This window comes from Terrapene carolina, unplaced genomic scaffold (genome assembly GCF_002925995.2).
Source record: "Terrapene carolina triunguis isolate 2854851 unplaced genomic scaffold, T_m_triunguis-2.0 Scaffold66, whole genome shotgun sequence".
Taxonomy (NCBI): domain Eukaryota; kingdom Metazoa; phylum Chordata; order Testudines; family Emydidae; genus Terrapene; species Terrapene triunguis.
In genome coordinates this window covers 23,541,505-23,555,397 of record NW_020664417.1, presented here as the reverse complement: position 1 = coordinate 23,555,397, position 13,893 = coordinate 23,541,505, and the positions used below count along the sequence as shown (strand labels likewise).

At 36.1% G+C, this 13,893-nt stretch overlaps 1 protein-coding gene across 5 annotated transcripts in view; it reads right to left on the bottom strand.

Moving 5' to 3' along the window:
- The window catches only part of TMEM131L (transmembrane 131 like), a 125,152-nt gene that overhangs the window by 31,737 nt on the left and 79,522 nt on the right, over positions 1–13,893 (bottom strand). For 3 of the 5 annotated variants that reach the window (XM_024198247.2, XM_024198245.2, XM_024198250.2), the window contains 11 exons: positions 13,384–13,554; positions 12,741–12,807; positions 11,932–12,049; positions 11,006–11,147; positions 9,635–9,744; positions 7,855–7,927; positions 5,884–6,029; positions 4,818–4,960; positions 3,918–4,104; positions 2,855–3,040; positions 408–557 (listed from right to left, as the gene is read on the bottom strand). In XM_024198247.2, coding sequence (XP_024054015.1) covers positions 408–557; positions 2,855–3,040; positions 3,918–4,104; positions 4,818–4,960; positions 5,884–6,029; positions 7,855–7,927; positions 9,635–9,744; positions 11,006–11,147; positions 11,932–12,049; positions 12,741–12,807; positions 13,384–13,554 — 1,493 coding nt within the window. The remainder of the gene's footprint in view (positions 1–407; positions 558–2,854; positions 3,041–3,917; positions 4,105–4,817; positions 4,961–5,883; positions 6,030–7,854; positions 7,928–9,634; positions 9,745–11,005; positions 11,148–11,931; positions 12,050–12,740; positions 12,808–13,383; positions 13,555–13,893) is intronic. The other 2 variants (XM_024198248.2, XM_024198246.2) reach the window with 2 other exon arrangements.

The following is a 13,893-nucleotide window of genomic DNA, read 5'->3' as shown; positions in this document are numbered from 1 at the left end:
AACCTAGGTTCAGAGATTAAGATTTGATGACCTACAAAATGCTTTCCATTTCTAACTTCTGTGACTGTTAAATATGTACATGTAATTACCATCAAACAGTACTAGTACCACAGCAGCTATGTAGTGTGTTTACATTACACACCTTACATTTCATTGTCTAGGTATTACTAGCAATACACAAGATTAGTTATTCGAGTTTTGTTCATCTGTCATCTGTACAGATTAAAACACCAGCGTGCACCTGATTATGTCAGAATGCTGAAAACTCACTGAAGCGAAGAAGTTTCTTGGAACAGTATCTTCCTAAAGGAGTTCACAGTAATATCATAGTACAAAGATTTAGAAAAGGCTATTCTATGTCAAACAGAGTGCAAATGAGAGCACTTAAGAAGAAGAAGAATTTTTACTTGTAGGAATCGGAGCTGATTATATCCACAGGATTGCTGTTTTGCTGCGATGAAGAACTGGGATTTGGTCTCTGCCTTGATTTCATGAATTCTGCTAAAATGTACTGTGCTTGTTGGAAGGCTATTAGAATCACACCCAATAGGGACAAACTGCAAAAGAAAACAACAGGTTTCACTACATGCATGTCTCTAGACAAATGAACAAAACAGACCAATTCCAAAGCAAGAATTGTTTTTCAGACTATGTGTTGGTAAATTCCAAACACGAAGATACCTAACATTAAATTGGAGGAATGGGGTACGGTACAAACAAAAAGTTTCTAGAAGTAAAAATTATTACTGTTTTATTTTTAAGTTCCTGGAAGCTATGATTATTTTCTGGCAAAACAATTGAACTATTAGTTTTACAACAAAAACAAAAATCAAACCTAAAAAAACAAGATAATTTGAAGACTGAAGCTAAACTGAGGACAGACATATTTCATTTTGCTTAGATATAGCAGAGATCTCAAAACAATGCAAGCTGAATAGGGCATACTGTAATAAACAATGTACTTCACATATATGGGATATGTACATGTATTTGCAGGAAGACAGACTGGATGATCTATTGGATCCCCTCTCACTCAAACGTCTATGATTCTGTGATGTTATTATTTCTTAGGCACTAATAATGCACTCACTGCTACACAAATATAAACACAGTCACTCCCCCAAGCAGCTAACAAGCTGAACTATAGACACCAATAAGACAAATTGCACTGGAGGCCCCAGAGGGAAAAAAAAAAAAAAAAAAATCTCTCGCTCTCTTTTTTTTTTTTTTTTTTTTAAATATTCTCATCCTTTCTAGAGAGGATGCTAACATAAAATTTACTAGAAATATCAACCTTCATTCTTCGGGGGTCAATGTTTGAAGTCATAAAGGATTTTTCTGTACGGTATATTATAGCACGGGTGAATTATGGGTAATTTTTTTTGCTTTCTCTAGAAGTAGTCTATATACTATCATCAGGAAGCAAAATATGTAAACTAATGGAAAATGGCTCTATTCCTATGTTCCTGCAGCATCTGTTAATCAGTCTTTTTCACTAAAATACTTTTAGTTTGTATACAATGCAAACAGAATTATTTTGGATTTCCAGGCCACAGAATAAGCATGCACTGACGTGTTATAGTATTATCATGACATTTACATTCACATCCTATCAATTCTGAAAACTAAGAGTGAAACTATTAGGATTTAAAGATTTGTATGAAAATGGCACCAAAAATCACCTACATTGAGAACAGTTTCTCAGTTACATTATACAATATAAAAGGTAGAATAGCGTCTGTATGTGAGCGAACACACACACACACACACACACACACACAAATTACAGACCCAGAACCTCATCTGTTGTAAATTGGCATACATCTACTCACTTCAACAGAGGTAAGCCAATTTACACCCGCTGAGAATCTGAGACACAAAATTAGCTAATGCACATATGCTGAGACACCTTTCCACCATAGCCTCTTCAACAGAATTTCTTAACAAAAAAACACATTAAACAAGAGTATGTTAAAAAAAAAAAAAGGAGGGTCTGTTTATTTGTTTTAAACAATGTCACTAAAACCGATGTAAACCTACCAGAAATGCTCAGGGTAGATTATATGTCCATTCAGTTCCTTTTGGGCTGCTCAGATAGTGACAGAAACCACCCACATCTACTGCTGGGGATTTCCATGGCATGGAGGAGAGCTCAGTGGTATAAACTCACTCCTGGGGCCAGGGGTGCTGGAAGAATTTGTATAGTGGGGGTGGTGAGAGCCATTGAACCAAACTGTAAACCCTGAATATGATGGAAACCACTTCAAGCCAGGGAGTGCGGCAGCCCCCTTCCCCGCATCCCTAGTTCCAGCACCTATGCCTGGGGCATAAACAAGGCAGGAAGGGGAAATGGCTAACGCTTACTCTGCTCTAACTATCCCCAGGTGACATATGGGCCACAGGGCTCATATTCACCTGGCACAAGTTAGAACACTTGGATGCAACAGAGAATCTGTCCATAAAATGTATGACTTTACTAATAGCTTAAACAACTTTTATTTGCATCCATACTAACCATCTATATTATCTAATAAAACACTGCCATAGGTGTGCATGGCACTTTCCAGGCAGGAGAAGACATGTTCTTTGCCCAAAAAACTTAAACTTATTATAAGTCCAATCCTGCAAAGTTCTGAGCAACCTCTATGTTCAGTACCTAGGTCTTTGAAGGATTAGACCCTAATTATACACCATGACATTACGCATTTCTCTAAAACTGACATTTTATATAAAGGTGGCAGCTGCTGACATGTAACTCAAAGAACCGAAAGCAACTATAAATCTTTGATAGATTGATTTTATTTTATTTTGAATTTGGGTGAGGAGTGCACGGTGCAAGAAGCAAGTATATTACCTAACAAAGAGAACTGTGAGCCTCCAGAAAGACTCTTCCCAGCTAGGTCCTGGCACCACATCTGCACACAAGGGTAACAAATGGTGAGGAAGGGTCACGTTGAGTGTGAAGTGGAACTCTACATCAGCAGCAGTCACCAAAGTAAGCTCACGGATTACCCACGAAGAAGTAAAATCAGGGGTAAACCTGTCAGCAAAATAAATGAGGCCAGTGTTATTTTTCTATAGTAAGATTTAGTTTTATTAAGATGTCATTGATTTAAAAATACTACACAATTATCATAAACAGCTTCTACTTTTCTAAGCAATGACAGCTGCTTGCTTCAAGATTGCCTCCTGCTGACCAGTTTATGTAGGGATGTTATCATCTACCTAAGAGAAGCACTTGCCTGCCTGCTTTATAACTGTAATTGTGTTGGCATTCTCTGTGTGATACACTATAAGGTATTATTTAATTTTGATGTTTCCTCCTGGAAAAGGAGAATGGATAATCAACAAATACTAAATGAAATTCTTTGTACAGTGCTAAAATGTACAGACCTTTTCAAACAGTTGAGAGTGCACTGTATTTGCTGTATGTACAAGCACAATCACTGCATTACAATCATACCCCTTTTTCCTTGTGTTTAAAATCTTGAGTTATACTTGCATGGACATTAGAAACAATACTTAAAATATGTATTGGTAGAAGCACCTGACTAGCTGGTACTCATGACTGTGATATGCATAGAAAATCAGCAAACAAATGATAAAACAATGGGAAAAAAAGCAAATATATGTTGCTCATTTGTCCTGTTCAACCGTTCAACTTTAATTTATTAATACTTCATAATGTAGTAATAAAAATACCGTAGTATGCTTTGTAAAAATAATTTAATTTTACTAATATGAGACTTCACTATAGTACTTGCTTTTAATGTAACATTAACGGAAAAGAGGAGAGCTTTATATGTTTATTCAAAACAGACTGAGCTTCTTCTGTGAACTAATGAGGTGAGGTTCTTCTGCAATTTCAAATTCACACTTAAGATAAACTAATTTCTCGGTTAACAATCAATGCTTACACAATGCTGATCTCTCGCGAAGAATTCTGAGCCAGGAAAAATTCCTGACAGTCTAACACTTCAAACCCATATCCTTGGCAACTGTACCCATTAATCTTCATAGATGATACAGTTATAGGAAGAGGCCCAATATTCTCCACTTTGAAATTCTTTGTGATAGATAAAATTTGCTTGCTGTCTTTCAGTTCTAAAGGAAACAAAATTAGCATTTAGTAACTACACAGCACAGAGAGTAATTTTACTTTTAATATTATTTTAGAAATTACTGCTTATAGTTCACATTTTTTAAAAAAAGGTCCAAAAGTGAAAGTTAGATTTTTCATTTGATAAATTGCATTTTGCAGTAACATACTACAGAATTTGTAAGATCATCAGCCTTGTGTTGTGACAAAACAGAACCTGCATCTGTTTTACTACTGGGCTATCAAGTTTTACTTTGACAAATTCAATTTTCATTAAATGCTGTAGCAGTATTAATAACAGGAAAAAAATAACAGAAAAAAACAAATTAATTTCTATGCTGCTGCACATTCTTTTTACTAATACCAAAATATTATCCAAAATGCTTTTTACTTAACACATGAAGTGTTCTTTATCATTATGTCTACTGTCTGCACTAATATATATGGAGGGGAGGTGATTTCTGATTTACAGGAAGGTAGTGGGGGGCATGCTTGATGGAAATGCTTTTTAAAGATGATTCCCTGACCATCTAGGTTTTTTTATTGATGTCAATAAATGTAATTTACAGAATCCATTTCAGCCATCACAGCTGATCAAGGTTATGATTATTCCCCTTTATGCTATTTCTGTATAACACCAGCATCACTATAGTCACAAACTAAATGGAGCACAGTAATGCATTGCTACAGGATCAGAGACCTGTTTTTTGTTACTCACGTCGTCTGCAGTCCATGAGTGTAGCTTCTGGCACCTTAAATCTAAGTGACCCTCCTGCACCTGGCAGTCTTCCACCTACTTTTAATAATTCTCTGGCTCCAAAGCCTTCTACATTGACCACATCCAGAACAGTCAAGTTATTTCTGTCATAACATGAAAAACATGCAAACAGCTTTTGATACAGAAAAGATAACTCAGCAAAATCATCCCACTTCTATCACAATCTTGGTGCTTGGTGCCAGTCCATCACAGTTCCCACCTCAGCAGCTGCAGAGGTCACGCAGCAGCAGAATCAGTGTGCACATTGTGGATCAAATTCACGCCCATACAGCAGGTCAGCACAAGGCCTATGCACCACTGAAGTCCCACGTAGGCTTTCTGAGCAGAGGTGATTTTCACCCCCTGTGCAGTGCAGAGCCAAATTCCATGGAGACCTTCTCCAAGATAGTGCACACAGAGCAGCTGGGAGCCAGAGGGTCTGCCACTGGATAGCAGCTGTCTCAGCTGGTGAGAGGGGTGGGAAAAATTCCTCCCTTACCAGCACTCTCTTCCTGCAGAGATCCTAGTACACAACCTGCTATTCAGGCTGGGCTCTGGGTCCCTGGATTTAGTCCCATAAGAGCCAATGTAGTCTAATTGATCACACTACTAACATTACTTGGATTCCTAACATCAAGGATTTAGATGAAAATCACGTTTTAGTGATAAGAGCCAAATTAATAAACCTCTTCTTCTATATACACAGGAACAAAACTGATGGGAAATCGAAGGTATTATTCTGCAATGTCAACCACTGGAACTATATGTTTTTGTGACTATATGTTACATGCTTATCATGTACAAAAAAATCACTTCAATTAGAATTCTATTTATTACAGTGTCCACTTCCACAGGACACAAGTGCAAAGTGTAAAATATTTTCAAAATCTGATCTAAAGTGAAATGGAGGTATTTAAAATGGAAATGTGGTGTATTTGTCTCTGCTGCAGTATTTGGCAAAATTATTTTCTTGAAGCTGTTCATTTATTGCTTACAAAAGCTAGGTTAAATTCAGAAGCTGGCCTACCTGATTAATATAAGGGATGTTACTCTTTTGTAGTCAACTGGTGTAAAAACTACACCAATCCTTCGGGTTTCCAATGGTTGCAAATGTAACTGAAGCACCTCAGAACTGGATTTCATGTTAGTAAGGTCCTCCTGATGTGCATCCTGCTAAACAAACATGCATTTATTTATTTATTTGGCATAACCCATTAAAAAAAACCCATCCCAATAAAGCAGACATTACATCGCTGCTCAGCACTGTGTAAAAACATCTCTGGGTAAGGTGCAATTACTGCCATTTAGCTTATTTATTTTATGAAAATTATTTCTTATCTGACAGCATAAACCCCATCATATAAAGCTGTTTATTTGATCAAAAGTTCACATGACAGCATTTCTTTCATTATGAGGAATGTATTACTTTATTTTTTTAAATCAGATTTTACTTGCTAATATGGAAAACTATTTATTTTTATACAGTGGCTTTCATATTAAAGGAATCCCCAAACCACTTTACAAAGCAGGAAGAGTGGTAGTGCACTGACTGTATAGGAAAATGTGGCAACCATTATGCTCACAGCATTGGACATTAGAACTTGATTTAATTGATGGAGGGACTGTTGGCAATTAGTACAATCACTTGAGCCACTGGAAACACACCACAGAGAACTCCTTAACATCGTAACACCACCACCACCAACGCAGTAAGGCTGGAAATATTATCAAGTTTGGGGTTTTTTTTGATAGGATCATTTATTCTTTTTCACTATTTAAACAAAAACAAAACAACACACATCCTAAAAGCTTTCTATGCCAGAACCGGGCCTCTCCTCTGACAAAGAGAACATTTAGCCACCTACAGAACTAAAAGATACATAAACAATAGTAAGGAAATGAGCTTTTAGTTTAAAAATCGCACCTGGCCGATCTTCTTTTTTTTTGGTTCAAAGTGTTTTTATGATTTGTAATATTTTATAAACAAAAAGATAAAGTTACAAACTACAAGACACACAATCAACAGCCAACATTTATGAGAAGAAAAACATATGGGGCACATTTGCAAACATAGCCTATAATTCTATACATGCAACTGTGTGCATGTACCCAGGTGTGATTATAACAACTGGTTACATAAACACAGTAATTAAGCACATTATGACACATTCAAAATTTGTGTGTACATAATTAATGACTGGGAAAAGGACAAATTAAAATCTGCCCCCTAGTCTTATATTGAGAATTGCTGGGTGAAATTATCTGGCCTGTGTCAGGCCATAGGTCATACTTCTGGCCTTAACATCTCTAGTGAAATCCTGGCCATATTGAAGTCAATGTGAATTTTGCCACTGACTTCAGTGTGACCAGGATTTCATGCTACAACGCTATCTGGAGTTTTAATAATAAATGCACTGTTACAGCTATGTTCTCTTTTTCAATACTTGCTTAATGACTAGGATATGAGAAATGCTCCCTCCAACCTTTCAAAAGTTACTTCTGCAGTATATGGGGAAAATCAACTCCTAAGTACAAATGGAAACTAAGGCAGAGAAGTTAAATGATTTCTCCAAGGTCTCTCAGCACGTTGGGGGCCTGAGATGAGGAATCAGAAAACTAGATTTCTGGTCCCCTGTTCTAATTACTAGACCAATTCAATTGTCTTCTATTATAAAATTATCAGCCAGCTCTATAGGGCAGAACCCCACAAGTACATGATCAACATTAAAGCTAAACACAAATTTAGTATATGATTTGAACCCACAGTGCCTTTTTGAAAGCACAAAGCTTCCAATTTAAAAAAAAAACAAAAAAAACAAAAGCAAATTCTGGAAAAAGATCGAATGTCAAGCATAGAATCTAATGCAAGACGAAAGAACTTATGACTGAATTACTATAAACAGCACTCAGCAGCAAATTTAAATATAATGCAGCTAGGAATATATGTTTATTTTTCTAATTTGTCAGATATTTTTTCTGTCAAAATTAGACATCTTACCCTGCGTGCATACTCCTCCATGAGCCTAAATTCAGTGGTTGTGAAATTAATAGCTTGCACATTTGTGCCAAACCTAAATAAATCAAGACAAGAATTTAAGTATTTAAACCCAGTTTGTCAAAACATCATTGCACACATTTTTGGAGAAATTACAATATTGTTATATGTTGGCACTTATTCTTAGGGCAAGAATACTTCTACCATTGCATTTTGGCAGATGTGGAATATTACGGAAACAAAGATCTGCATATTAATGGACTGCATTACAACTAAGTTTCATGAATGTGCTGCTCACTCGGAGAACAAGGTGATGTTTGGGCAAGGTCAGATTTTTCTCCCCCCAAAGTAAAATATTATAATCAAAGATTATACAAGAATCAACAACTGAAATTCCTAAGCAAGATGTAAACACAAAAGCAGAACATCCTTGGCCACCCATATAATCTTTAGGAAACATTTCATATCAGAGATCAGTGAAAAATTCAGAATGAATAATTTATTCAATAAATGTTGTCCCTCTTTCTGTTCATGAATTGCCCAGGAATAGATTGTGGTTTTCTCTAACTTATTTTTAATTTGCAAAAAAAATTTGCAACTAATTTTTTCATCTGTCTTGTGAACAATTCAGTTGCAAGTATTTGATATTTGTCACTCGGGCTATTTGGAAAGGACAAACAGATTTTTGTTCAATGGGGATAAACACTGCTCTTAGAAGTAAGCATCTCGTGTTGAATATTTGTAAACATGAATTCAAAACTCACTTTCAATGCAATTCTGCAATATTTTCTTAAATTAAATCACTTCAGTGAACATTACTTCCAACACTTGCTAGAAAATGTGTAGAAAGTAAATACAAAAGGATGCAAATGCAAAGAACATTTGTTAAAAAATTGGAATGAATATTTGTGGACATTCTTTTCTAGAATTCACACAAATATAGTTATTAGTTTGAGTACATTTAAAAGAATTATGATGTTGAGGAAGCAATTAAATAAGGATCTGGGCCTTGACTCAGCAAGGTACTTAAATAGGTAACCAACTTTAAGCATGTGAGTAATCCTAATGATTATAAGAATGAGAGTGAGTAGTCAAACTAACTTAAAGTCGGTCCCTTTCTCCCATCTCTTCCCCCTCTCTCCACACAGCTTATACCAGCCAAAGAACTCATATGTCATTCAGGGAGTTGGCTTAACTATCCTGAGAAAAGAACTCATTTTGCTGATATAGGCAGCATCTTCATTTTCGGGCTTTGCCAATGCATCTATAGTAGTAAACCCTTTGAAGTGTAGACTAAAGCAGAGAGTCTTTCTGTGTAGAGCAGTTCCCATAACCCTCCTACTCCTTTGAGTGCCCCTAAACGCTCCCTCACTGAATTCAGGCTGCCTTTATTTCTCCCAGAAGGCCTAATTCTGAGTCACATGCCCCCATCACAGACCCCTTGACTCACAGCCTTACCTCCCCAGGTGAAGGCTATGTCCCAACCTCCAGTAAAGACCAGCTCAGCCTCTGACAGGCATGTGCTTGTTGAATCCATGCCTTGGGGTTTATCATATAATAGTTGTATCCACAAAGACAGTCATATAACATACAACCAAGGTAGATTGAACGTGATGATTATACACCATCAAAAATGGGATTTAAGATTATGGGGAACCATGCCTCCAGGTAACTTATGATTTTTTTAAAAAGTTAAAACAAGTGCTGAGTAACAATGCTAAGGGACAGAAACAGATCACTAATAAGGAATATCAGTATTCTGAGATAACGTCATATTCATTACCATTTGCTGAGCAGACTCAGTGATGCTTGGGGATCAGGATAGTAAGACAGAGGCAGAAGTTGTAGCGTAACTGGGAAGGATGAGGGGTTTCTTAGCACAAAATATTTTACCTAAACAGTTTGGGGGAAAAAAGTTAGAACTACATACTTGTGTGCTAGAATTCTAAAACAAGATAAAATAATTCTGCATTGATAATACTGGCCTCATTTTCAAAGGAGACTCAACCTGACTTCTCTTTTTGCACATTAGAATTTTACATGCACAAAACTACATGCAAAAGCTGGGCATGTGTGTACAATGTTTCTATATGCAAAAGCAAATGATAGTGCTTGAAGAACTACACATGCAAAAAGAGAGGCTATCTTGTCAAGATATATTATTTTTATTTCGACTTATTATCAGGTCACACTGGTAGACAGGAATAAAGTTTACCCAAAGAAACAGGTAAAGTGTGTAAGACACTATTCTTCCTCACTTAGAAAAATGAATGATGGGGGACTAGCTGGCTCATGCTATTACTTAATAATTTAACATACATAAATTGAATATTAAGATAATAAATAATATTTGCATATGAAGCCTTTCATCTCCATATGACAGGTTCTAACCAAGGCCAGGTTAGTAGTGACCAAATGTTGCCCAATGAGAACTGAGTTGCTGGGGCCAGTCTTGTTCCAAGAAGACATACGTCACCTGATAATCCCAATCTGGGATATTTCACAAGCACAATATTCACTCTTAAAAGATGTATGCATGGTGTGATAAAGATTAATGTGGAATTATAAACATCACTAATAGTAAAGCTCATCACAATCAGGAGCAGCCCTAGATGTTTTGCTGGCCAGCACAGAAAATGTTTTCAGGCCCCCCGAGCTCAAGCAAAACAAAACAAACAAACAGCTAATCGGGAGGGAAGGAAAAAAAATAGTGGGACAGCAGTTCAGTGCTCCCTGAAAGCTGGTGTCCAGGGTGACTGCCCTGTTTGCCAGCCCCTAGAACCGGCCCTGATCACCGCATATCCAAACATACTGTTCCATGTTATTCATTAGTTTTATAATAAGCTACTCTACTCTAGCTGATGAACGCTTTAATAAACATTTCAGAAGGTGAGATCTACAGTATATGGCTAAATCCTCAATTTATGTTAATATATTAAACTAGATACTTCAACAATTTAAACTGGAGCCAATCAGATTATAAGAAACTGGTGTCTTGAGATGTACTGGTATGGAGTTTTCCAAAAATCTTTTTCAAAACCAGTTTGAAAACAATATAAAAACATTGTGTATTAATAATGTTGAACTGGAATCTTCATAATTTAAACTAGCTAAAAATATACAAACGTAGATAAAGCTTGAAAATAGTTATTACCATACTATTCTTAAGTGCAGTTGCACTGAAGTTTAGTGTCAGGCCAGGCTCTGTAATCAAACGTGGCAAAAAGAAAGCAAATGACTCCTCCTCTTCAAGCTTCTTATGGTGAGCAATGCGAGTCATTCCCAAAAAATTCCTCCTGTTTAATTGGTGAAAACAGAAAGCTTTGTTAAAACCAAAAGAAACTGATTTTAGTCTCTTGACATGAATTTTCCAGGAGCACTTCGTTATGGTAGATAACCTTTTCTTGGGGGGGAAAAAAGGCCTTTAACAAAATAATGCCCATAGGACTGTGACCCTGCATTAACAATCAATTTAAATTCATTTGTCCCTGACACCTCTGCTTTCATACCTGTAACATAAAGACTCCCTGTTTATACAGCTCCATTTTCTCATGCTGGAATGGGGCTGATGTCAATGCTTCACCAGCTTGACAAGGACTGCTCATGCACAGACACGCACTTTTCCCTTCCCCATGTCCCCAATGTGTCGCATCCATTAGGCAAAGGAATAAAGAGCTTAAAACCTACTGAAAACCCACAACCCTGAAAAGACTACTGTGCAACCTGTTGACAGAGAGGATTTGTGCAGCTTCCATATTTGATCCTGTGAAACATGCTTTGTTTTCTTTCAGAGTGAAGTAGAAGTGGTGAAGTTACTACAGTCAAAAAGTTATTTACATTCAATGTTCAGGTAGTTAAAACAATTATTTACACTGAGTTAAAATGGGAGATGAGGTGCTTAGCTGTTCTGAATCTCAGGACACCTAATGGGAAGACTAACTTTAGGCACCAGAGCCTGAAAGTTTTTGCTCTTATTTTCAAGTATACTAGTATAGCACAGCAAGATTTGTTTCTTATAATACAATTTGAAGTTTACTACTAGCTACTGGAATTAAGAACATGAACAGTCTTTGTACAAACCTGCAGGCTTCCCCATGTTTTATTTTCTGCCATCTTTCATAAAGCTCACTTGCAAGTTCAGAATCCACATTCCACGTAGAATGGTCCAGAGACAAACTCCCTTTCCAAAACAGATTTGCTAAAATGATAATAGATTTCCCATATTTTACTAAAATAACATTTACTACCTTTATCACTCTGTCCCATAACTTGAAGAACTGATATCAATAAAGAAAGCTATTTAAAAAAAAATAGGTACACGTGTGTGTAAATTGGAATTTGTACAACTAATTGTGCATGCTTTTGTACACTCAAGAAGGACTTTTTTTTGCTGTATCTTACATTTGGAATTTAAGGGCTATATTTCATCACAGATTTTTAAGCAGAACTCTTAACTGATGTCAATGGGATACACGTATCATAGTTCAATATCTCTAAAATGGTGCAAAATTATGTTATAGCACCCGCTAGTAGCCAATAATCATTTCCATTTTAGCTCCCCTTTTCCAATTGCTGATAATTTTCTCAAACAAACAAATTCCATTAAAGTCAAAAATATATTTTGAAAGTTAGAACCGGTTCAAACATTTTTGAGTTCTGTGAGCAGGAATTAGAAATCTGGAATATTGTGTTTGCTACAAGTTACTAAAATCCATGCAGAGGAGCAACAATTTAAGAAATCAGGATATTCTTAAATGACGTAAAACTTACTCGTACTAATCATCTATATATTTGTACTACAAATCCAGGAACAAATACAAATTTTTTTCTAGCTACTTTTTCTACATTACCAAACTGCTAATAGAGGCCTAAAAATAAAATAAACCTACCTGTATCAGACTTTCCCAAGTAACAGTGTATATCACAATGTGCTATGGCTTCAAAATGAAGATCCCCCTGTTGAAAAACAATGCTTGAATATCTGACAAAGCAACATTGTAAATAAAATAAATCTAGATACATTTAACCAATGAACATTACGAATTTTAATCAATCAAATGTATTCAAGAACAGTAAGCCTGAAGCATTGTGGCCCTTGTTTTGGATGGATGATACACCGCTTTATGATTCTGCATGAATAGAGGTTGGATTGAGCTCCCTTTGAAAACATGGCCCAGTAGATCCTTCCCATCCCTTATTCTAGGATTTACTATTCCAAAAAGTCTAATACCTATTAATGAAGATTACTAGGCTCTAGAAACAGTAAGATCTAAAAAAACCAGAACCTTAATTATGCTCCTTTGTGCATACACATGATACAATCTTTAAATTACATGATCATATACTATTTTTCCATTGGGTCCCTACTTCATTCAGTGCATGGGATGGACATACCAAGGGGAAGTATTTCGGTGGCATGGGCAACCATAAATCTGTCATTTCCCCACTTTTGAGCACTTGGCTTTGCAAGCTAAATAACGTTAACATAGCTTTTTGTATGTAATATACATGCAAGTCAGTAGAATACAATACCTTGGACAGAGTTGAATAAATCCGTAGAGGTATCGCAAACATCACTCCTACATTTGTAGCCAAAAATACATGAGAAAATACATTTATTACAGTGTCTTTGACACTGAGCTTCAAAGAAAATACATTCCAACAGCCTGGAGGTAGAGTCAAGGGTTCAGTGAAGTTCAGAATCTAGAAGGAAACAATCAGATCAGATCATATTGGCCAAAAATTGTTTTTTTTTTTTTTTTAAATCAAAACCGCAAGAATTATTTAAGTGTACCTTTGGATAAGAATTATATACTTCTAAAGTGATATTTGCTCCTAATTGTTTTGCTTCTACTATCATGAAATTCTTAACTCCTATATACACATACGTAAAAAGCATTGGTCATGAGGGTAAACTTATCAGGACACTGTAAAGTACCTTTTTAAATACAACTGTATTTGATTTTTAAAAATTCACATGCATTTGCACACCTAATTTATCTTTGCAATTATTGTGATTGCACATATGAATCTGGGATCTGA